Source organism: Neopsephotus bourkii, unplaced genomic scaffold, assembly GCF_033783945.1.
Source record: "Neopsephotus bourkii isolate Nb327-2 ecotype Australia unplaced genomic scaffold, CSIRO-AGI_Nbou_v1 NB_318, whole genome shotgun sequence".
NCBI lineage: Eukaryota > Metazoa > Chordata > Aves > Psittaciformes > Psittacidae > Neopsephotus > Neopsephotus bourkii.
In genome coordinates this window covers 1,006,174-1,028,730 of record NW_026900826.1, presented here as the reverse complement: position 1 = coordinate 1,028,730, position 22,557 = coordinate 1,006,174, and the positions used below count along the sequence as shown (strand labels likewise).

The 22,557-nt window shown below is 40.9% G+C and overlaps 1 protein-coding gene across 1 annotated transcript in view; it reads right to left on the bottom strand.

Annotated features, from left to right (window-relative positions):
• Positions 1-954: 954 nt before the first annotated feature.
• HOMER2 (homer scaffold protein 2) overlaps positions 955-22,557 on the bottom strand; it is a 58,680-nt gene continuing 37,077 nt past the window's right edge. The window contains exons 3-9 of the mRNA XM_061347303.1: positions 18,669-18,800; positions 11,804-11,896; positions 10,364-10,503; positions 8,703-8,859; positions 6,814-6,924; positions 4,869-4,949; positions 955-3,480 (exon numbers count right to left, since the gene is read on the bottom strand). Coding sequence (XP_061203287.1) covers positions 3,292-3,480; positions 4,869-4,949; positions 6,814-6,924; positions 8,703-8,859; positions 10,364-10,503; positions 11,804-11,896; positions 18,669-18,800 — 903 coding nt within the window. The 3' untranslated portion in view covers positions 955-3,291. The remainder of the gene's footprint in view (positions 3,481-4,868; positions 4,950-6,813; positions 6,925-8,702; positions 8,860-10,363; positions 10,504-11,803; positions 11,897-18,668; positions 18,801-22,557) is intronic.

Sequence of the window (22,557 nt, the reverse complement as noted above, 5' to 3'; positions counted from 1 at the left end):
CTGTGTTTTAATAACAAATAAAAACATGCTCTGTAGACCCTCTCTTGGACAGGGATGAGCATTTCTTGGCCCCAGCAGCGTTTGGGGCCATCCCTAAGCAGGTAGCTGCCAGCTGAGTGCAGCTCCTGGTCTCGGGTGCCCACAGGGATGGGCTGAATCCCCAGTGAGCACAAAAAGAGGAATAAATGCATCCATAGGACGGTGCAGACATTTTGGTGGGGGAAGGCTGGCTGCCTCAGTGCTCCCACTGGGAAGGAGGAGGCATTTCGACATTGGGATGAGTCCCTGAGGAGTGGAGGTCACAGTATGACCGCAGGGGTTATTGCTGAGCCACCACAGAGCATCAAGGAATAAGCAGTGAGACCAATGGTCCCCACCCAGCAGGCACATGGGGCTCCTATCTGGGGCAGGAATGAGGCCAGGCTGGCATCCAAACAAACACTTCTGAGCGCACCCACTGCCTCTTCCTAGCACACTTTGGAAAAGTACAGTGAGAGAGGCAGAAAGGTTAAAAGAGATGGAGTTTGGGGGAGGTTTTAAAGTGATTATACATAGAAGCTCCAACTTACTGCTGTTGGGAAGAGAGAAAGAAGGTAATTATAGCAAGACCTTGGATGGTGGAGTTTCTCACAGCATATAGCTCTATCCTTAACAAACAACTCGGTTTCCTTAACAAACAACTCAGTTTCAGAGCAATAGTAGATAAGGAAAGCATACATTTGGGACAAAACTAGAAGAGACAGGGTAGAGATTTCTCTAAGGACACCCCCACCATTTCTCTGGTGGGCACGAAGCACCCAGAAATAACCACCCTTGTCAGAGCTATGCACTGGTTTAATGCACCAGCATTAAGCTCCATCTGTTAAATCGATGCAGTCCCATAGAAACACTTTTCTTGCATTTTAAGAGTGGCTTAATACATTCATAATGAACTGGATCTGAGATAGACCCAGCTAAAGTGGAAAAAAAGATCTGGATTAACCCCATCTACCCAGGTTCCTGTTAAAAGTCGTATTTTATATTAAAACCAGGAAGGAAGCCCTAAGACTGCTCAACAAGAAAAAGGAGCCATAAGATGGAGCAGGGTCCTCAGTGCAAAAGCAATAAACCACTGTTGACGAGGAGGGCCCTGACTGGCTGTACTGCTTGCAGCTCTTCCTTGTGTTATCCTGTGATTCCCAGGTGATGCAGGGATCAGCTGCAGTTCAGGAACTCTAAAGCAGCATGGAAGAAGAGGAGAAGCAGGACCATTAACTTCTTGTGAAATTATGGTGTTTATCTGACTTGCTATAAAATAAAACCCCTAAAAATGCAGATTACTTGTGCACAATCACACAGAGTTTCTGATGTCATTCTCAATTTTGAGCAGTCTGATCTAACCCCACATTATGCAACTGCTGACTCTTCCCTACTGGCAAAGTCTAATTTTCACACGCCTCCATGCTATGGACCTGGTTTTTATTTGTGTTTTTATTTGTATTTTTATTTTTAAATATCAAGAGCCTACGACACTTTTTTTTTAAAGAGGTCACAATGCAAGGTCCTGGCTTCACATCATTGTTTAAAAGGAGTAAAAGCAAAAATACACAAAGTAGTCCAGTCTAAAAACCAGGGATTGAAGGTAATGCAATGGTAACAGATAAAAATTCAAGGGACAATTGCAGACAGAACCTATCTCCAGTACAGGCATTATATATCCACGTGTAAAAGATACGCAATGCATGTTTCATAATAACTCACCTTTCTTTTAAAGGTCACTTTTATAATTGAGATGTGCTGAGAAAACAAAAAAGCCCCTAAGTAAAGCATGACCATTTTATATCAATCACTGCTGGAATGCACTAACACTGTGCTTAACTCACCTTTCACCTGAATTCAGCAAATAATAATGTCATATAAACAAAAGTTCTCTCCTGAATTAATTCAGATCCCATGTAAACAGATTCTCAAACCATGTTATGGAGAAAGAAGAGAAAGAAGCTGAAAGCAGTCATAGGGGCAAGAGCAAAACTTGGTCTGAATTATCTCTGGCCATTTTTACATCCCTGTCTGTGACAAAGTGGACTTCCTTCTCACTGGAGCCCAGTGTATGACCTTGCATTTCTCAACACATGCTTAGAGCTGCTGAATAACCGGTTTGAGCATACAACTGCATTTCTGCTGTTTGGGTTGGGGTTTTTTTGGACAGTCTACCTTTGTAACCAGTTCCCACCCTGTCAAAGACACGCAAGGTGAGAATGCATAAATCATTGGAAAGGATTTTGATTTCATGTGGTCATGACCCTGCCAGACTCCTGGACAGAAACATGCTTCTGAGCAACACCTTCAAGAAACCTTATATTGCTTTTCAGATCAATGTCCCCTTCACTACTGCAGAAGTTAATCAACAGTGATCAAGTTGCACAGAGGTGCACGCACCCTGTGTGGAAGCCAGTAACATATCACTTTCTAAAATACATATCTGGTCCCAAGACTCAGGTGGGCATTTTTCAGAGATGCACATAATGATGGCACTATATGGGTTCAAAACTGAAGGCCAAGGAGAGATGGCCTTGCCAAGCAAGAGAAGCTGTCCTCACCTACGGAGTAAGATGCTTGACTTGAAGAGCTGAAATACATTTCTATGTCATTGACTTTGTGCTGTATGGGTCCAGACAAGCACATGCAACCTATATTGGAGGTTATCTGATCTCCACTGGATTTATTTTTTGGTGAATCAGGCCTGATTGACATGGTCCCTAAGGATACTGAGACCTGTGTGAAGTGATTCACTTGAAGCTCATCACAGGCACATTTTACACACTGCAGGAGTTCCAGCTAATCTCTAATCTTCTCTCTGCTCCACCAAGGAATAAAAGTTGACGTTGTTTAGGATTGCCGATAGTCCAGACAAGAAAAAGACTAGTTTTCTGTTTCTATGGTTGCAACAGCCCTTAAGAAAGATATAAATTTCCCTGCAACAACTAACTGCATATTCATTTTAAGGTAGATCTAGTTCCAGATTCCTGAGACGGAACCCTCTACCTGTTCCCAACCCCACGAAGCCAGAGCAGCAATATATGAAGTTTCTAATCTCAACAAAATTCAGTGAGCAGCACGATTGGTTTGAAAAATAAACAAAACAGATGAAAGAAACAATCCCAAAACCCCCACAGCAAATTTGCAGCCTCTATGTACAAAACCAATGCAAACAAGTGGAACATTCTAGTTATATTTTGTAAAACACACATTTGGGATCAACAAAACATCAAACATCCAGACCCTAGATTACAAAAAAAAATCTATTGCCATCTAATTGTCAACCCCGAGTTTAGACAGTCCTTGTCGGAAATCTTGTAATTCATCTATCTTCCCATCTAGTATATCTAAAAAATTCTTTAATTCAGTTTTAAGGTTGGTCTGCCTATGTTTGCTCTCTTCGACTTCTGTCCTTAGTGTTCTGACTTTCTCTTCAAGATCTTTGTTCTTTTTCTCAGCAGCCTTAAAGACAAAAGAGACAATAAGATGAATCACAGAGAAGGATGAACAGCATTTAATAGGGTAAAGCAACAAATGACAGCTGGGCTGTAAAAGTTTTGCTTCGACTTCTGCAAACTGATTAACAAGAGCAAGTGATGTGCTAGTCAGATGAAAAGGAAAGAAAGCCCACGCAGGAAAGGACACATATTAACTGGAAAAGATGCTTTGCATCAGATTTTGTCACTTGGTGGGTATCTTAAAATTCAGCTGGATTTAAGTCATGCACTGTGCATATATTCCTGTCATTGCTACAGCTGCAGAATTAGACACTGTGCCACCAATTATATACAGTATTATCTATGGTGGTTTAACACTGGAAAACAAGCTTAGAAAATACTGGCTGAGGAATAATATTGCTTTATTCAGCGCCTTTGGATTTATTGGTATTTTTTGAAGTTCCACTCCCTATGAGCACTCGTGCAAGGAACAGGACACCCATGTAACACCTCCCTTGCTGCAGTTCATTCAATTATTTTCCCCTCTCATTAGCTCTTCTGCCTATTGTTTTCTATTGCATACATGTAAGCACATATTCTCATCAAAAGCCGTAGATGACATACTTTACCATCCTGAACCAAACGAAATTCATGTTTCTACAGTATCAGTATCTGCACTCCTCAGGAGCCTTCTAAATGATTTTAGAGTGTTTAGATTATCAGAATTATGGCTTATTTGTTTGATTGGATTTTACTTCATTCATGAGATACTGCTTATATCTGTTCTCCTTTCATTTACTGATTTATTGCATTTGCACAAGCCCTGACTTTAACACATGATGTCCAAAGCCCAGCCACTGCCTGTACAGGGCTCCAGCAGCCCAGTGAGCTCCAGTCCCCCAGCAGAGCTGCTACATGTGCACAACAAAGCCACAGCGAGCTAGTTGATGCTGGCAAGGAATGACACAGCATGTAAATGCATCCTCAGGTCAACTTCTTTCCCTGGTTATGTGCAACCGTGCTCATCCATTTCTTTCCAAAAAGCCTTCCCTGGTGCCACTGTGGCAATTAGCCACAGGTCTTGGTGTGTTGCTCGACCCACATGGCTCTGGTGCAGTTCCACAAGCCCAGGCCAGTAGAAATATGGGATACAGGATAGCCTGAAATCTGCAGGAGATAATAGGCAACACAATCCCAGGCAAACCAATTTCTGCAGACAGCAAGGCAAAGAAATGGAGCTATTTACTTACTCCTGTGCTGAGAAGGGCATGGTATATTTTGCATGTAATTAACATTTTACAAACTAGAGCTCTTTTGCCTCCAAACACTGAGGTCTGAACAGATAAAAGCATATATTTATGAAAAAATAAATGTATCAACTATTTGAAAATAAATTTAATTGCTTAACTGTACCTGTAATTGTTGAGATACAGATTCACATTCTGACATTAGCTGTGGTATAATTTCACCCTGCTTTCGAAGCTCTTCCAGTTCCTTTGAAAGCATAAAGAAAAAAAAATACATTAGTGCAAGCTTCAATTTAAAACATAATGGAAATTTGGGACTGTGAAATGGCTTTGCATATTTTATTGTATTCTGCAAAGCATGTGGATGTAAAATAATCAAAATAGAATGTCTGCATTCCAAAACACATCATTTAATCACAGAATGGTTGGGGTTGGAAGGGACCTCTGGAGATCATCTAGTCCAACCTCTATGCTAATGCAGGGTCATCTAGAGCAGGCTGCACAGGATCATGTCCACGTGGGTTGTTAATATCTCCAGGGAAGGAGGCTCCACAACCTCTGTGGGCAGCCTGTTCCAGTGCTCTGCCACCTTCAAAGTTAAAAAGTTCTTCCTCATACTCAGATGGAACTTCCTGTGTTTCAGTTGTGCCCATTACCCCATGCATATATGTCTGTATATCCACAAATAACAGCAGGGAGCTTACATCTCAAAATATAATTATATTCTACTATATATGCTTACTATATATATAACTACTATACTGTAATACTTACTGTATATGGTATATTACTGTGTGTATATATAGATACACTATATATAATATATGGCACATGATATATACATATATATACACACATATATATACACATTATAAATATTGCACTAGTTAGCTCTGTCCTGATTCCCATGTCTTTACATTTTCCTCTCTGCATTTCCTACACAAAGAGGATATCAGCAGCTCCTCTTGCATGGCAATGTCCATGAGCAGGCTTCATGCTGGTTTGAATTGCAGACCATGAAAAGGTTACTTATGGGTGGTGTAGACCTAATGAAGCACCTGCTAATGTGAGTATGCAGTCTGAAAACAAGTTGGTATACTGCCAGTGTAAATGGAAGATAGGTATGCAATGTTCACAAGTCAATCAATTTTCTGGTTCATTTGGTACCATAAAAATGTGAATCTTGAAGAAATCACTAGCAGAGTGTAAGGGTTATTATACACGCTATTACCACAGAAAGGTTGGGAAGAAAGCACAACATTTTCCTTTGAAATATGGGGCTGAAAAAGATTATATTCATAATCTTCATCAAAATCCATCTCCTTAAACTATTTCCTTGTGCTATCTTAAAACCCCTTAACAGCACTGTTTTTAAGAGCACTAGCAGAGATGCTGCAATGGCACATGGCAAACTTTACTGCACCTGCTGAGAAGCTTTTTCTCTTCATCCAGCACAGAGCATTTGGTCACTGTAATGAAGGAAAAAACCAAGGATCCCTTTATTTTCACCACTGTTCAGGGGCTTGCAGCCATCAGTATCATTCTCCTTAGAAAAATGGACACCCTGTATGTCAAAAGGACAAACCAGGGTACTCTAAATGAATCTGAACTTCTCACTTTTGGCATTAGTCCTGAGATCAGAGGGAGACTGTAAAATGGCAAAGCTGAAGACTACCGGCCATCTGGAAAATAAACAGGACTTGTTACACAAATGCCATATGATTTTGTAAATGATGTATTTTTAATGATGGTGCTGATGTCTATGTGAATTCTGGGATGGGGACTGGCAAAGAAAACTGTTCTCTGCATGCATCTGTCTGGCTTTGGGCAACAAGTATCACCACTTGAGTTCTTCTGTTAGAGGTGAAGTGTTGTATATGAAAGTATCATGTTTGTTAACCACTGCCAAATTGAAGTGTGCTGTCACAGAACACAATACGTCATGAAACTGAGACTGAGACTGTTGCTGAGGAGCTGTATACGAAAAACTAGAAACAGGCAACACCCTGAGACATTTGGCTGCTTCTGGCAGCCCATAAATCTACATTCCAAGAAGCAGACAGACCCAATCAAACTCTAAAGCATGTAATTTCTGGGTTCAGGGCACTTACCAGCTCTTTGTCCTGAAGTTCTGTTTCCAGTTCCTGGAGACGTCTACTCAGCTGTGCATTTCTTTCCTTCTCTTTATTTATTTCATTGCACTGTTCCTCCAGTTCTTCAATCTTTAAGAAATATCAGACATTAGGTGAAACTTTGCAGATTTCTGAGAATCTGGGGCAGAACACAGCTGATGGAAATGGGCACTGCTGCAGTGAGCAGAGGGAAGCATGGACGATTTTAATTTGTCATGGATCTGTTTCCTAAATCATAGCACTTGATTCACTGCACTCAAACTTATCGCTTCTTTCCTTAAAAAGAGCCAATTTACGCTTCCACTAGGAAGCCCCGGGACTGTGTTTATTCTCTCTTGCACAGTATCTCATATAAGTACTCAGGAATGCACAAAACACTGAGCTGCTAAAATAAGCAGAGCTGGGGATTAAATCTGCATTTCACTTCTGCGAAACCAACACAAGACTATAAGGGATGGGCTTTCTTAACACAGCAAGGAGAAGAAATCTCTCTGGTGCTCCCAGCTTTGCCTCCTCAGGGGTTGCTTATTATTCTAGCTGGAGTTCAAGGGACAGACACATCATCCAAACTCTGGGGAGAGAACCAATTCAGAGCAACGTATGCCGCTTTGTTCTCTTGCCCAGGGATGTGCTTTGCTCTCTCCATACGTTCTGCTACCAGCGCTGGGCTTCGCTCTCAGGAGATGGGCCAGCTCATTAAAGTATGTGCTTTAATTCTAAGCTTCATGTTGCTTTGGGATTATAACTTCCTTTATTTGAAGGTAGAGCAATATGCAAAAAATTCTGACCCAATTAATAAAGGAGACGGAACTTCCCAGGGCACTGCAGTGGTGCAGCACGAGCACCAGGGAAGGAGCCTACTTGGGAGTAAAGCTCAGAAAACCTCTTATATAGAGAAAGACAGCACATTATACAGACAGCACTGCTGCACAGCCTGGCTAGTCATTGGTATGATGACTTTGCAGCTGTAGTAAGGCAGGGTTTTGATAATCTTTTTCATATGTAGGCTACAGCTACTGAGACGTGGCATGTTTCATCAGCTAATGTTAATGAAAACAACTTTTCTGTGCAACAGTACAGAAAACTAAAAACCTACACTGCAATAAATCGTATTTTCTTATAACATTCTGTTCCAGTCTCTCACTTCTCCCCTGACCAAAAGAGATCGGATATAGGATCCCAAACCATGTTAACAACTAATACTATTTTTTAATGCAACAACAGTTAATACAGCTCTGGATTGGTCTCTGAATTATCACTGTGCATACCCAAAATGCATGCAAATAGGTAGAGAGTATCTGCCTTGCCAAAAGGTTGCCCCACGATGCCTCTTGGTAGGTTTCTGGAAAAGATGTGCCCAGCATTAGTGCTGGAGGACCCAGCTCACAGACATGACTGATGTCCTCATTCCCCTGCCCACTGTCAGGATTTGTTTCTAATACTGTATTGTTCCCAGCTTAGTTTCCTATGGGCAACCAGCCCATAAACCACGTCTTCTGCTCATTCATCATCTGGCAGTATTTAAGTGAGTTTTCAAAGGGATATGCAATAGTAATCTCACTTCTAAACCCCTACTGTTTTATCACCTTGTCCAGCAACCCCTCCTAACACCAAGTCTCCCAAATCAAGAGTCAGGGAGCTTCATGTAATGTGGCAGCACCAGTCCTCCCACTGATCCCCAGCCCTTCGAACTTCCGTGCCCGCTGTGTGCAGAGGGAAACAGCTGCCTTAACCCCCCCCCTCGCCCACCTCTCTTTCCGAGACAAAATCTGTCTCCTAACACACAAAGCAGCAGAGATTCAAGAGAAAGAGCAGCGGCAGGATCGCTAACTGGAAGAGATGCCTCTCCTGTGGGTATGATCTGCTACCTTGCCCCTGAGCTGGTCATTTTCCTCCTTGCAGGCTGAGAACTGCTTCTTCCAGTGCTCAATGCTGGCTGCGGACTCCTGCAGCGCTGTGCTCAGCCGGGCGTTGCTCTCCCGCAGTGTCTGCAGCTCCGTCTCCCACTTCTTCACATTGGTTGAACTGAGAAAAACAGGGCACCATCAGATGGCTTCACCTGATCAACCTGTGCATCATTATTCTTTACCTGACTGCAAACTCATCCACCAGTGGTGTGAGCTGACCAGTACTTTTTGTTATAAGATCAAGAATACCCCTATGTATGTAATTGCCTGCCTGAGGAGAACATAAGCCTTAATTTGACTGTCCCTGCTAAAACACAGGGATCTGTCAACTCCAGCAACAGTGACTAGTGTGTTAGAAGCAAAAGTCCTGCTGTGGAAGCAGACCGTAGGGCTGACAGTTGGGATCTCCACCATTGCACTTTCTGCCCACCTCCAGAGCCATGTGGCTGTGCCTCACCAAGTACCTCTGCACTGCAGGCCTGGGGATGTGGTACCCATGCAACAAAGCAACTACACATTTGCAGCTGATATAGTAGTTCAGAACAGAAGATGTCAGCGGTTGAGACTATCTAGATGTGATGGTTTTTTAATGTTCTGTCTTAAATATAAAAGTGTTACATAATGCTGAAGAATTAAACTACTCATTCCCCAAAGCTCCAAGCTGCAGTATAGAGCACAAGAACAGAGTGAATGGAAGCAAGGCTTTGAAACTCCCTCCACGCTAGTTGCTACTTGCCTGTGGAGGTGTCTTCAGCAGGAGGAATGCACAAACGTTATGATTTGAAATAGGTTACTCTATTGAAATGTCAATAAAGAGAGATGGTGTGCTTCAAATATCATATATGCATAATATATGGGCAATGCTGCCTGTGGTGCTGCTGCCTTAATTTAAATAGCTTAAGAGTAGCCTGATCCTGATAGATTGTATTTCCATTGACAGATATATTCACATGTAAGAGGCAGATAAGGCAAGATCCCAGTAGAGAATTATTGTATTTTAATGTTGTAACTTTGCATATTCCAATGCCTGTATTTCCACTATGGCTGCAAATTAACTCTTCTCAGCATTTTCAAATTAATTTATCAAAGCAAATAGCAAAAAAATGTGGCTTCAAGGGGCACTGTCCACAGCTTTAGCAACATTCCCCTAAGACTTCTAAGCAGACTGATGAAATTATATTTCTTACTTCAACTTTTCCAGTTGAGTTCATTCCCTTTTATAATTTTATATATCCATATCTATTTTCATCAAAGTAAATATAGCAGACTCAAAGAGGAAGAGAGATTGGTTTCACATGTTATCAGCAGCAATTGCTCCCCCATGGTTTTAATGTTATTTCTGTAGCTCAAAAACTTCACAAATGAAGGTGGTTCTGAGAGTTGGCATCAGCAGAGTAAAAGATATCTTATTTCAGCACGAAGTAGAACAGGAAAAGACTAAATGGTAAATATCTGTCAACTGCATACCAGGAGGTACTTGCTGAAATCTGCTCATCCATCCATTCTGTTGTATCATTTTAAATTAATGCAATTACATTTGAATAATTTCTGCTAATCTCATTAGCCATCAGATAATTACAGCATGCTATTCCAACGCAATTTAGGTATTAAGGGAACTTCACCTTTGGGCTAGAGCAATTTTTAATTTATCATTCTCAGACTTGAGATGTGCCTCAGCAGGACCTCCATGTGATGCCTTCTCATCGTCTGTCCCGTTCACACTAGATGCTCGAGTGGAAGAGGGTGTTTCACGTCCAGATTCCTGCAGCACAACACACAAATGAATACTGGGTGTCTCCTGCATCTCCCACTACATCAATTTCTTTGTAATCTTGTGCCCACACCACCCTGCTGAGACCTAGGCTGCAGATGCTCTCCTGGCATAACAGTGGTAACAAACACATACCCTTTACATCTTGGCTGCAAAGCTGCTCTGTTTAAAAAAAGAATGAAAAAATATAATGATAATACAAAATGGCAGTCTAAAGTGTTTGAAATATTTTAAGTGTTTTCATGACAAGGTTTGTGTTTTCTGAAGATTTGGTTTTTTTAAGATAATGAAACAATACAGTGCATCTGGAAGCACACAAAGTCCAAACTAAAAACAAAAAAAGAAGGTACTGCTGCTCCATAGAGATACCATTCATCTACTGCCTGGTGATCACCAACTAAGGACAAGGTGAACCATAAAGGCTATAACCAAAGTCTTTAAAAACTGAGTATCTAAAGTAGCCTCTCAGATTAATATTTGTGGACACCACAAAAAGGTTTAGTTCACTCCTGTATGTGAATAATGCATCTGAATTCCTTTCTCATCAAAATACATCTAACGTTCCTCCAAACATTAGCCCAGGCCAAGAACACCCACTGAACAGGATTCATTGTTGCCTAATGCAGTGTTTATGAAATTAAAGTTAAACATATAGAGAGACTGGGACAACACTCAATTTCTTCAATTTGTAAGAAACCCAGATCTCCCTAGACAAGAGGCACTTGGCTTTATCAAGATGTGCTGTCTAGAGAAGTGCGTTGTACAAATACGCCACACAAGCTTCTTCCAGCTACTCACTAAAGCACTGTCTCTGCTCCCACACTACAGCTGTCCAGTAGTCACACCTAGGCAACGAAACACTATGGCCACAAAAGTCAGTCTCACCATTGGCAAACCAAACTCCTACAGAAGTAGATTAGATGACAAAAAGAAGTATCTCGATCAATCTCATTTACTGTCTGCTGAAGCACTACACTCACTTACTTTCCAGTGACCCAAACTATGTGTAACAGTACAAACCAGAAGATGTATGGCTTTCTCTGTTATTAAAAAAGTTATAACAGCACAAGAATTGCTGAAAGAAACTAGATTTTAATGAAGGCAAAGAGCACAGATGGATGAAAAATATTCCTCTGACAATCCTAATGTCCAGCAGCTGACAATTACCTTTGGCTATCTTCATTGTATAAACTTTACGCTTGCTGCCAGAAGCTGGTATAGTCCATTTAGAAAATTTAACTTTAAATTATTTGTCCTGTATGTGTACAGGTATTAAAGCTAAATTACAAACCTGGGAATGATTGCTTGAGGTCTCAATTTTCTCTTGAGATCTGTCTCTTGCTAATTTGGCAGCTTCTTTTACTTCTTGGAATTTCTCTGCAAACTGGAAAAAGCATGAAAGATATTTATCAAAATGATTTATCATCTATTAGCCAATTCAGATTACTGTGTTTATGTGGTTAATGGATCTCCAAAAGTGAGCAACTAATTTTGATAATTTAAAATTTTTGGCGAGAAAAAAGCATTTAAATTCCTTGGCAGGGAGGTTCTTTCAAAAGGAATGGGGGTGCTTCTAAAGGAGGGACATCTCTGCAACTCTGGCCAGTCACGGTAAAAACCCATGGAGAAAAAGGAGCTGTTAGTGTCTCCTGGTTTGATTTGGTTTTGTTTATTTCCTCCCCCTCCTCCGTTTCACTTGGTGTTGACAGTCTATTAAATTTGGAAGTATAAAAGGCATATGTTTGGACAAAAAAAATCATCAATGTCTTCTATTCCTAAAAGCAAGTCAATTAAATTAAGGAATGCAAATGAGATCCTCTGCAGGCTGCAAGCAAGGGATTATCAAGAGATAGATACAAAAAATGAGAAGGCAGATCTGAATGTATGATGGGGCCATATGAAAACATAGCTTTTCTAGTATAATTTTCTTATTTGTGGCAAAAATGAAATAAAGGTAGAAGACCTCAGGGAAAGGACTGAATGCATCCTGTAAGGAGGTTATATCAAGCTGGGGAAGGCCGGGGAAAAGAATGATAAAGATGAAAAATAACGATCCCAATCTCTACAAGTTGCTATAGGACATCTGCTCTGAAGCCAGCCTGGCACTTTTGAAATACAAGTATTATCACAGTCCATCAGGATTGCAGGGTTTTAAACACTTCAAGCAGTGTTTAAAGTTTTGAAAGGATGATTGCAAACATGGAAGAAAAGGTGTAATATGTTATTTTTTTAATTAAGATGCATCCAGTATGAGAATGGATAACTGTCTTTCTGCTAAAACAGTTTGGTCTTGTTTGCCTCTGTTTTGAGAAACTCTAAATGCTAGAGAGAAAAGGCATGTTAAAAGTAAAAATATAAATATCTGTATTTTATTGTGCAGTTTCTGGATGGAAGGACTGCCATTATATCCTCAGATAAGTCAGAACATTTATGATGAAATTGTAAATAAATGCATGAAAAAATTCACATTTTATAGTTAAGGAATGGGAAGAATCATAACCCACTTACTAGCCTTGTCTTCTGACTTACAGATTTACAGCAGGTATTTAGCATGCTCTCTCTCAGTAAAATATTGGGACCATAAAAGCTGGTGAAACAAATCTTCTCCAACTGGTCTAAGAGAAATCTGGATTTATATGTGGAGGAACCTGTGTTTTGTGTAACACACACAAATGGAAACTTCCAACAAACCCACATACATCATTCTCAACCCCCATGGATGAAATTTGGGGTGTAGAGTATGGCGTGTGATGATGCTCAAGAACTGGATTGAGTTCTCGAATCCAACTGTTTTCCATACAACAGCTGAAATTCCATATGCAACGTATGTGCTCTTGGATAGCAGTGGTTGGTATCTGATGGCATGGGCAGTCACTACACACACAATGACTTGATTACCTTTGTAACAGTATAAAGACCATTAGGAACAACTCCATTACATTCTTGCCTTAAGTGATTTAACTCCAACTTTACACAAAATGTATCTCCTGGTGTGACAAAATAGCTATTACAAACTGATTATTTCTGAAATATTGTAACAACAATGAGTTCTACACTTGGGTTTCTTGGAAATAGTAAAGGTCTGTTCTGAGTCTCTCTTTTACAATAAATCTTTATGGGCAAGTATGAAAAATTTATGAGGGCTCTTCATGGACTATATGAAATATGAAAAAACAAAAAGAATTGGAAGTGATCTATCAAATTGTATTTTTGCAGCTATCTTCATAAAGCACACAGGAGACTGCTGTGAGAAATTATTTGAGTGGAGGAGAAAAGGGCATTATTCCACATTTCCATAATAAGAAATTGCATACGACTGAACAAAGCTAATCTTCAACATAAAACCAATAATGATCTCATTGCACTCTAGATTTCAGTCATGTCTCTAGTTCACCAACACATGTATTTAACACATTTGCTTTTAGAAACAATATAAAATAACTGAATTTTTCACCATTTTAGTGTCAGGTCTTTGGCTTTAAGAGTTAAAATATTACCCTTCATTTTTAGTGTTGTTACCAACATAGACAGCTGTTACAGGAATGGTGGTGAAAGACTGCCTTTGCTTTGTTTTCATTCTTAGCTAATTATTACCTGCTAGATCTTACTTACAGTCCATTTCTGAAAGCTACTTTGAAGATCACTTGACTTGTTATGAAATTAAAGCCTTTCACTTGATTACTCTTCTGAGCACAGCAACACAGTGGTGACAGCCCAAAGAACATTACCAACGCTAATTGCTACAGGAGCAGAATAGGCGTTTCTGAAGCTACCCAGACCTCGAGGCTGTCTCTGACAGTGACTGCACAGCCACAACGTCTAATCACTGGCAGATACTAGAGAGATGCTTTCTCTCCACTAACTGATTTCTTCTGTCCCAACCATAAATAACTGGCAAATAACTGATACTACAAAACCATGTGCCACCTCCAAGATCTAAGTTGACTTTGAGCTATCAAACAATTGCAACTATAGGGAGTGCTTTTCAAATGTGAAATTCCTAGTTAATAATTGATCTTCTGTTTAGTAAATGAAATCATGGTAAATGTGGGATCAAGGGTCAATGAATTTATACATACCCCAAACCAACTGAAAAAATATTGTCATACTCCTCCTTTCATCTTTACTGCCTTCATCTTTCCTTTCCTCCACCACTGGTCTCAGGCAGACAAAGTTCCCCAAAATAAGGAAGAAAAAGACCAGGGTAGGAGAAATGCCAACTAAACACCACTCCAATAGTTCATCATGAATTATATGATGTATCTTCCCATGTCACAGGAAACAGCGAGGCTAAGCTGTAATATGGAAAAGATCTGCTGCTACCAACACTTATGAAGCCTTTTAGTCTGAGACTGCTGCAGCCCATATGCACTGTTTGATTATGAGTTTTGCCCAGTGAAATTTAATGGGGACTCCAGGATGCTACTGTGCATTGCACAAATTATTTAAAGGCTGTTCACATCTGCAGCCTGCTTGTCACCTGGGAAAATATATGTATTTAAATAGACCTTCTTAACATTTTATACATTAAAAAGCATTATTTTGTATGCATAAATTTTAAGCTCCTGATCTGGCATTATATTTTATGTCTCCTACTGACAAATTGTGCCAGTGTCAGATGAAACAGCTGCTCCCACCCAAAGTAGTCTCATAAATATTTCATCGCCCTCTCAGTTTGCAGAAGGCTGGGTGATGAGATGTTCCTGTTGGGGAGCACCACCATGCTGTGACCCACAATGCACAGGTCGGTTTGCCTGTGGGTTTGCCCTCAGTACCAGGCAGATCAGCAACAAACAAGACTATTTACTCCAGAAAGTGGCGAGTAATTTGCTCTAGCACAGCCAGGTTGGACCTAGGGGCTGTGCTGCATGCTGGGGTAAGGGAAGGCTCTGCTCCAAGCTTTCTCCCCTGCAACACAGCAGTCAACAAATATTGCACACAGAATGTGCATGCATGGATGGAAATAAAGTCCAGTCCTTCCCAGAGGCTGGTGCAGTTGCTTTTTGATGTGCAAAGTCTGGCTTTACTGGTTTCTCACCTGTATAAACACTTGTCCCTGTGCCCTTGACTACCTACAGCTCCTCAGGTAGCACATCTGCATTGAAGCATCCTGAATGATAGCAGAAACTTTACTTAATCACTTCATGTGCAAAATACATCACTACCTGTACAGCACCAGCTCTGCCTTTTCACCACACTCAGGCACACCATTAATTCTCCTTTGATTCCTGTTTCAATTTGGCTGTAGCAATGACTGGATAATGTCTTAAGACCTTTTTGAGGCACAGGGTGTGAAGGGGGGATAGGAGGGTCAGCGAGTCCTGCAAGAGGGAAAAAGGACCCCGAGTACGACATCAGCTTTAAGCCCTGGGATTCTCCCAATCAATGTGAATGGTAATTAGGTTACTGGGTCACTGAATGCAATTTTCATTAATGGCTCATGTTTAATTTGAACTGCTTTTCCCTATAGGTATGGATTAATGCTTAAGTATCTCAAGAGGAGCACGGCATTACAAAGAGGCAATATCTTTTATTAGGCCAACCAATATACTTAAACATGCAGAAGTTTTTAGGCATGCTAACCTCTTCTCCTGTCTCATTGTTATTCATTGTTTTCAGCAAACATATTTCAGCTTTATTTAATTATTTAAAGCCAGGGCTATTGATTTCTGGTTTAGTGGAATTTTAGCGTGTCATTCTAACTCCTAAATATTTCAGTTATTTCCAGTAAAACTGGCAATCTTTAACTTCTTTTATAAAAGTACAATGATATCAATATAAAATGATTTTTTTTTTCACTATTCCTAATACATTTATACTTCTGTAATCTCTTCACCCTCTCTGATCTTTCTTACTAACGGGTCAATAATTAAACTGAGGAGCATGGGTGATAAGAGGTATCTTTGTCCCATTGATTTGCATGGTAGCAATAAAACAGACTTTCTTATATTTTCCAGGTAGGTAACTGTCAGATTGTTAGGTTATTTTTGATAGATCATCTTGTCCCATTTTCAGAAGTGCTCCCCTTAAGCTCCTCTTTGCTATTCTGACAAGAAAAAGTCTTTCTGCTGATTTGGAAACCTTCCCCTGCAAGTAGAAGGCTGTACTGTGGGCAGTGTGCTCTTCAGCAGATCGTGCAGTGCAAACAGATGTGCAAACCAATCTACAGAGAAACACAGCTGGTGCCAAGGGCCCTGTGCCCACATGGCATGTTTTACAGCCTGGCTCCAGTGTGGCCACGTGAACATTAGAGAGCTGCTTTCTGATACCAGCGTTAAATTTATTCTGAGCACATGTTAGGACATTGTTTGACAATATGGTGAAACCTCTCTGAATGGAGCGCAAGGACCTCCGAATGATTCTTACGCCTTGTTATACTTCTCATCCTCTGAGTCAGCCTCCGCACCACTGGCTCCATGCGGCACGTGGTGTATGTTTAACCCCAGCCAGCACCATGTGGTCATCTGTACACTTGCAGATGTGTGACTTCAGTCACAAATCACTATCTAATGGCGCTAAATCCTTTCACTTGGTGTCCAATGGTTGCACTGTATCATGCTTATCCGTTACTCAAAACAAGCTGCTCCCCCAGGTCTGCCATAATCCTCCCATGTTCCATACTACATATTAGTTACTACCAACACCTCTTTGACACAGGATAAGTCCCCTACACTTGTATAAACATCATAAAACATAACCAGCACCACACCTCATTTTTAAAAGAACAGTTTTGCATGTGATTGATGGGGTGGTCTTAGATTGTTGCCATGGCATCTTTACGGACATCCCAAATCCAAAAATAATTTATCATGAAAAGCCAAATATGCTTTAAGAAATACTTGCAAAAATTATGATGCTCTGGAAATTGCAAAACCCCGATAAATTCCTATTTAGTAAAATAGTAAAATAAAATTAGTGTAAATAAATTCCTATAAATAATAAAATAAATTCCTATAGCAAATCAGTCGATTAAAAAATCCTCCTTTTGCAATGGTCTGCCTTTGCTACTTTAGACACTACAAAAACATCTTGTTATCCTGATGCTCTTCTTATCAAAGCATACAAGAGGAGGACAACATGAGAGGCTGTGTGCCAGGCCCAAGGACACAATGTTTAGGTAACTGACAAAACCCAGTGCCAAGTAGCCATTCTTCAGGTGTCAACTATGTGTTAGATAAGTAGGGTTTTTTTACTACATGACCAAATATCTCAGCTACTTGTCACTTGGCAAGAGCACTAATCTAATGACAGAGGATGTATTTTAAACTGCTTATTCATTTCAAGAGGCACTCTAGACCTTACAAGTCTGCTGTTGTAGCCAGTCCCTGGGCCAAGGAAGTGTTGCATTAATATCAAGCCCATGGCCAGGTTTGCCCTCTGAGAGAGGCTGCTTTGCCAGCAACCCTGGCGTCAGACCTCCCTGGCTGCTCATCCCCCCGTCACCACCACGACTCACTGCCACCTCCTCAGGTCTGTGACAAAGCAGCTTTGAGTCAGGGCTGCAAATCACATCACTGAGCTGAAATGCCAAAAATGCAGTATTATTTTAAGCCAGATCAGTTTACTGAGCCTCCTGAGAGCAGTTTTGCAGATACGACTGCAGTGGTATCTGCAAAACAAGGGCACCTGCAAGCCCTGGGGGCTGGTAACTCCTTTACCTCAGCTAGCTACCAATGGGGCCAAGTCATCAAAATGTACACTTCTGAGGCTGAGACAGCAACTCCTTCCCCACAGACACATTAGGCAACCCTAATGCCAACAGTCCTGGCGTATCAGTGGCTCCCTTTGCTTCTGGTGCCACTTTCAGCTGAAATGAGCACATAAACCAGGGAGATGACAAAAAACACTACAGAGTTCCGGTTATTTCTGTAAATATCTGAAAACACAGCTGCTTTCAGCAATGCTGGGCAAGATACCGTGAAGATCATCTCCTAGTACCATTGTCAGTGGTCAGATTGAATTTGTGGTTTTGGCTACAAAGTTTGCAATACTGCCTGCTTCTGTATATACAGACATTGGGTAAATATAGGAGGTAGGCAACGTGAAGAGGACTTGCAGAAGCATGCAGCTCGGAGGAGTGGGATGGATAGATATATGCAGTTCTTCATTAATAAGAAACAAGACAACCTTTGCCAAAATTCAGTGCGTCCCATTACCTTTGTCAGCTGCTGCTCGGAAGGAAAACCCAAACCAAACACAGTATTTGCTCTGCTGTCTGCCCACTGGCCGAACTTCTGTGATGTTTTAGTGAAGGTCATGTTAGGTGTGATTGTGCTGTTTATGATCACCTGTTTAAAAACACATCAAAAAGCATTAAAAAGTAGAAGCCACACTGGAAATGCATATCCTAGCAACAATATTATCCAAAGCAATTAGCAGTCTAAATTGGGAAATTGCTGTATTCAGAAGATTTTTTTCCCCAAACCAACCAGTTTCAATCTTGTCTTACGCCATGCAGGAATTCTGATGCTTTGCCTTCTTTACCCAAGGCACTGTCACAGTCTGGCAGTTAAACACGGCTGCAGAAACGTTACTGAACTCAAAGCAACAGCAGGGACAGGAGCTATAAAATTACCCTGGCAGAAAGGCAGATGCAAACCCCTCTTTTTCAGTGTTACAAAGGCACACGGCTTCTCCCACCACCCCACCAGGCACCCGGGATAGCTCAAGGCCTCCAAGCAGGGTGTCCATCAGCAACACCTGCCCTCAGACTGGAAGACTGAAGTGATATTTCACCATTTCTCTGTTTGGCCTTGGGCCTCCACAAGTAGGATGACAGAGACATGTCAGAAACTAAAAACAACAAAACCACAAGACAATTCTATGATTCTATAAGAATAAACTGATAGCTTAATAGTGAGTTTAACTTGGGAGCGTGGTGAAGCACACCACCAACATTCAGCACAAATACAGAATCACAGAATAGTTAGGGTTGGAAAGGACCTTTAAGATCGTCAAGTTCCAACCCCCCTGCCATGGGCAGGACACCTCACACTAAACCATCTCACACAAGGCTCTGTCCAACCTGGCCTTGAACACTGCCAGGGATGGAGCATTCACAACCTCCCTGGGCAACCTATTCCAGTGCCTCACCACCCTAACAGGAAAGAATTTCCTCCTTATATCCAATCTAAACTTCCCCTGTTTAAGTTTTAACCCATTACCCCAAAATGTGGGCCTCGAGACAAATATTCTGTCACTTTACACAAGTTAACTAAAATCTGCTTCACTACCAGCAACCTTGAAAGCAACAGCGGTTCTTGTAATTAAAGAAATAGCCAACAAGAGGAGAGCTGTTGGGATGAGGTCTCTAAGGAGCTTAGAGAAGCAAGCATAAAATGTAATCTTGCAAAAAGGACTGAGATATATGTCAGGTCATTATCAAAAGTCTCAACTTTATTTTCAAGATACATCATTATATGAGTCCAGAACTCCTTCCCCTCGAAATTAATTCATGTACAATGTTTTTTCTCCTAACAGAATATGAGCTTTCTTTAGTAATGCGTACCACCACTTCCAATATGCAAATTATGCAGTAATTAAGCCAAATCTGTGGGACAGTTTAATTAACATGATCAGGAAGTATCCTGGCAACATCATTTACTATGTATTCCAAGCAGTTTTTTCCTAGGCTATCATTTACATTTAGCAAAAAGTGTGAATTAAATTTACCAGAGAAAGAGCTTTCCTTGCCACTGTCTCCCCCCCTAACTTCAGACCTTTGTGCTGATGTTTTTACTTGCTTTCTTAGAAATTCCTCAGCTTTAGAGGTTCCTTCTATTTGCATCATCACTTTCAAATAAACACACAATTTCCTGCCTGCCCTGCCATTTCCTACCACTAAAAGTCTCATCCGAAGGATCAAGACAAAGGAGGGCCAGGGGGCTGGTACCACTGAAATTGGTTTTTGCATAGGAATAAACAGGGCAAGAACAAGGCGAAGGTGACTCTGGAACCAGCTGGCCAACACACACCAGACAGAATCAGCTTTCAGGGTCAAAACATCTTTTTAATGGCCAGTTGACAGGTAAAGGTGTAAGCACAGCTGCCCAGATGTGCTGTCCTCTGGCTAAGTCACACAACAGAAACATGGCCAAAATAAAATCTAAGTTTGATTTCAGAGAGGTAGGGGTTTGACAGTGCAAATTAAGTCTGAAGATACAAGGACTGCATGATACAGAGAGTAACCAGAACAGGAGGAAAAGTTACCACCAACCCCCAAAAATCAGGATGCTTTCCAAAAACTTTAAGGAAAGTGCTATATGTATATTTCTTCTTTAAAAACCTTACAGCAGACAGATGAACTACTTATAAATGTTTGGTTTCTCAAGTTACAGAATTTATTTTAGAAGCTCTGAAATACCCAGAAATTTCAAGTGAAAAAGGTATCATTTCAGCCCTACTGTGCCTATCAAATTAGACATCTGTAGAGAAAAATCTAATAAAATGACTTGCTCTATTGAAAGGCCAAAGCTTCACTCACTGGAAGCAGACTCTGAGAAGAATAAACTTCCATAACTCGCACAATTATCATTCAGTAAATATGAATACATGAAAGGAACACACCAAAGATATATTTTAGACCACAGTCCAGTATTATCAAAGATGTGATAAAAGGAATAATGAAGCTTGCAAATTGTAAACCAAGGAACACCTCACTGAGTGATGAAATGCACGACACTAGCTTAGCACCTTAGACATTAAATTTTCCTATAGCCCGTGCAGAATCCAAGAAAAGGTTGTGGTGATCACACACCTTCAGGGAAGTGACAGTACATCTGTTAAATTTATAATAAGCTGCAATTAGTGAAACTGCCAGGAAGCTGGCTCTGCCTTTTCTTCCCTTAAATCTCCCTGTCAGTCAGGCACTTCAGAAACACCACGCGCCTACAGAGAAGTGATAACCTGAGTAAAAGCTTAGCAGACTAAATCAGAGCTCATGGAAGCAGTTCAGAGGAGATGGGTTCTGTGAGTACATTGCACTTATCTACCCAGTCTTTCTCCCCATCGTGACCCCCCTGCCCCATCACATTTGCAGGAAGATGTCATAACACTGAACTTTGGGAACATCAGTCTGTACGTTCATTTCCCATGGAAATCTGGTCACTATTTCAGAACAGAGACACCGCATTGGCCAGGGAACAATCACGTTGGTTGTGTTTAGGAGAAAGAAAGGGCTTTATGATTTCAAAGAACAATGAAAACCAAGACTTACAAGTCCTCCTGTCAGGCAACCCAGCCTATCCCCCTCCCAAAGCTGGCTCACTCTTGGCTATGTGAGACCAGAAAGAAAGCACTCCCCACCACTTCTCCATCTCCCAGGCATAAGGTCTCCAGGCAGGGCAGAAGACAGGGGAAAAATTTGTGGCTACCACAACAGGCTAAATCAACCAAACTATGAAAATTCTGGTTTTTTTGTGAAAGGAGGAGCCAGAATTTTCAAGTTTCAAAAGAAAAAGGGTCTGAGAGGAAGGGTGCAGAAGAATGGGCACTATTTGAAAGCTGCCATGGGTAAGATGAGCCTGCAGGCTCTTTTCCATCCCTGCAATCCATTATTACAATTCTGTAACAAAAGGACACTCATCAGTTCAAATGGGCTTTTATGAAATAGCTTTGCATTTGGACCTCATTCGTATAATACACACATGGTGCAATTCCAGCTGCATCAGAAATCAGAATAAACTTACAGACTTTCATCCAGGGTAATGGATTCAAAAGGCAAACTACTCTCTAATCAAATGTAATCAATCCCTGAAGTGGTTAAAGAGTTCTCCCTAAAGACAAAGGCAAAGAGGAGATAACATAATAAGCACCTTATAGAATAACAAACTCATTCATAATACTCAGCTGTCTACATACGGTTTAAAAAAAATAAATATCTGCCTTTGCTCTCATCTGCACGCAAGCAGATCAGATGGCAAACATTCCTGGAACATCCACATAAGCCAAACAAAACCTCGTACTAATTTCACTTCCTTTGGGAGAAAAACAACCTTGACAGATCTAAGTTTTTATTTGAAGATGACACAGAAGAATGTTCGCAGT